Raw genomic sequence first — 3290 nt, 5'->3', positions numbered from 1 at the left:
AAGTAAGAGGGTGAGACAATGAGAGACTGTGTTTAATAATCAACTGTTGAGAAAAATCAATATTCTAGTTTCTTACCTATTGACTGTATGACCTGTTTTTTCTGTTTTTCTGTTAGTCTTTCTAGTAGTGAATGATAATCTTGAAGAGTTTCCTGTACTTGTGCTGTGGTATCTTCCATATCTTCTGAGAAATAGACAGTCCCTGCTGATGATCTCTGCATATGGAGAGTAATAAGAAAATGTTTACAAACTATGGAAAAAAAAATCCTTAAATCTTAATTTTTATGAAGATGCATCAAAGCTTTACACTAGATCTACATTCTGATTGTCAATTCAGCTATAATAGAGCTATAATAGAACTTGAAAAAAATGTCTAGCAACTGATATATATAAATATTGTTAAAGCACCTCTTGGATGAGAAGATAATGCTTCATACAAGGCAGGAGTAAAACTTCAGGGACATCTTCACATATGTCAAGAAATCTTTTACAGTTTAACTGCAATCACTGAACTAGGTATCCTCTGCAGTCTGGAGTAATGAAGCCTATCATCAAAGTCTGACAAGTAAATCAGAGGAATGCCCTTGCCAGCAGCTGGATGAAATTACCAAGCAAAAGCTATACTGAATTCAACCATTAACTTGTAGCACTGGCTACTGTCAGTCATGTCTGGCCACCTACTGAACTGTCACAGTCACAGTCATACCTAATATCATTTGCCCAGTGACAGTATTGCTCAAAAGTGTTAATGAGCTTTAGACTATGTCTGAATACCAAAAATAGAAAACATAATAGAAAGCAAATACATAAACTGCTTAGGAATTAAAATTTCTGTTAACTACTAACCGCATCATTCATAAGTTCCATGGCTTCTGTGAATTTCTCTGATATGTTGTCAACTTCTCGTTTTATCTCTTGCTGTGTTAGACTTCCGTCTGTGCTGAAGCTATTATCATTCCTCACTGCCTGGGGCAAACTTTGCCATAATACAGACTTATTTACTTTTGATGCTGTATAACCCACAGAATGATGAAGTCTGGAAAGAAGTGAAAAAAAGACTGATTCCTTTCATAATACAACAAATGAACTATCTTATTTCCTAAGGTGCCAAAAAATAAACTATAAAAGTAACTATTTCTAGTCTTATTTTAAGTGAAAATGAGGATTAATCTAGAATTAACTAACTCTTTAACCAATTACTGTTATAAGTGAAGAATTTAATAGTCACTCATAATTATTCACACAATGAACAAGTTTACTTTTCTGTTTTTCTTAATGTTGATACAATCACCTACTTCTACTTGCACAGAAAGGACAATTCAAAAGTGTATTTCAACAATCAATTTTTTGGCTACATTATTATGGTCTACCTGTTTTTGCTGTTTCCATGGACTGTTATATCCAAGAATTTGAGGAAAAATCTTAACTCAGTTACAACAGGAGCTCCCACTGCTATATCTGGGTGCATGCAAAATCAACTGCTCCAGGGAAAAATTCGTAAGCACAGGAAACAAAAAAACACTTCTAAGCTTTTGACCAGGGTATAGAAAACTTTCTAGATAATGAGGTTAAAAAAAGGCTTAAATTTAACTTTGAGGGGCTATTTCTCCTCAACAAATGCAGTCAGAACCAAACAAGCACACAACTGTTTAGCCTGTACCACTAAGAGCAGGTTCAAACACCAACCACACATGACGGGAAGGTGTTGTCCTGGTGTGAGGGGTGGTCTACCATAACATGGTAGAATGACTATTCTAATCATGCCAAGATATCAACAAAATTTATTAATGATTCTGAAAACTAATGATGAAGCATAATGGTATCACTCAAAAATTATTTCAAACCATTACCATACTTGACTTATATCCAATCATATAACAAGAGTAACAATTATAATCAAATAAATCTTAAGTGACAATAAAATTTAGAACAATTAACATCCCCCCCCCACAAAAAAAAGTCTAAATTGGACTGATGGTGCAACTTGTGACCTCTACAGCTGTTCCAGCAAAGGCCAACACACTACTACTGTGTACATTTTGGCAAGACACATTGGACTTGTTCCTCATTTGACAGTACATCATTCTGGTGATCTAAACACTCTACGTTGGAAGTTTGTTAGCCTGTGCCTGTGTCTGACTAAATGCTCGTACCCGTACCCTTGTTTAATGTCTGATGGCATTTGTAGCTTTCAGTCACTGTAATCGCTGAGTATCACTTAGGTTCACTTAAAAGAATGTATTGTTAATTTTTCTGCATCTCTACAATGTTATTATACCATATCCTGAAATGATATATAATGAAGAATAATTTTTTAAAATGTCATAGTAATATGGTGGAAACTAGGGAAAAATCATCATAAACTCGACAACTCAAGAAACTTGGCAAAGGCTTCATAATACTCTTGTTCAAGAAAATGAAACAGACGTTCATAACCGCAGTGACCTTGATTAATAAATCATAACACTGATATCGCATAATCAACTCGAGTCTCTTCCTCTTTTTTTTCCTCCCCCGTTACCAAAACCCAAAAGTCCTGCAACCGGAGACTTTTTCTTCTTTGATGATTCTTAAAGCGGATGTGTCCTTCCTTCTGAATCCCACTGACCTTTCAATAGAAGCGGCAGGATTCCACCCCAGTCTCACAGGGCCTGCGGTGCCAACCAGCCAACGCGAGACTCTCCTGAAGGTCGCCATGGCACTGCGGCCGTGGAGCAAGGGGATCGCAGCTGTTCTCTCTAACGGGGTCGAGTCGGGGGGAGGGAGGCTGCCGTGCGTTCAATTCCGATTGGTTTTCTCTTAATTATTTGCAAGTGCAATACTCTCGTGGTATTCGGAATTGAAATAATATCACAAAGATAATCTTAAACAACAACAAATGCGTAATCTTAAGTAGATAATAATAATATTCAAAACGAGGAAAATGTTGACTGAAATATTTCAGTACTCGACATTCCTCATTGAAGAATAGTAAGAAATACTGTCTATGCTATTAAACATCATTTTTTACAATGATAAGAATGCGATAACGTAAACGCGTTTTATGGTCTGCCTTTGATTATTTGGCGTTAAACCGGAATTCCCGACTTCGCCTGATATGCTTCGGTCAAAACGATGCTCAATAATTGTTTGATTACGAACAGAGTACAGTAAACTGCTGTTCCGTTGATAAATATAAAGCAATATCCATCGGTTATTTCTCTGTATTTTAACTGACTTTATTCTGCTAGAGACAGTTGATTTTTGAGCAAGGAATTAGCAGACGAATTCCGTGGAAAGTTGTATCCATC

General features: G+C 36.3%; 1 protein-coding gene across 1 annotated transcript in view; it reads right to left on the bottom strand.

Moving 5' to 3' along the window:
• Positions 1 to 2771, bottom strand: part of LOC119588595 — a 4006-nt gene extending 1235 nt beyond the window's left edge. Inside the window, exons 1-3 of the mRNA XM_037937238.1 lie at positions 2609 to 2771; positions 847 to 1036; positions 77 to 215 (exon numbers count right to left, since the gene is read on the bottom strand). Coding sequence (XP_037793166.1) covers positions 77 to 215; positions 847 to 1036; positions 2609 to 2697 — 418 coding nt within the window. The 5' untranslated portion in view covers positions 2698 to 2771. The remainder of the gene's footprint in view (positions 1 to 76; positions 216 to 846; positions 1037 to 2608) is intronic.
• Positions 2772 to 3290: the final 519 nt, after the last annotated feature.

This window comes from Penaeus monodon, chromosome 24, assembly GCF_015228065.2.
Source record: "Penaeus monodon isolate SGIC_2016 chromosome 24, NSTDA_Pmon_1, whole genome shotgun sequence".
In the NCBI taxonomy this organism is placed as follows: Eukaryota; Metazoa; Arthropoda; class Malacostraca; order Decapoda; family Penaeidae; genus Penaeus; species Penaeus monodon.
This window is presented reverse-complemented; position numbering and strand designations above follow the sequence as displayed.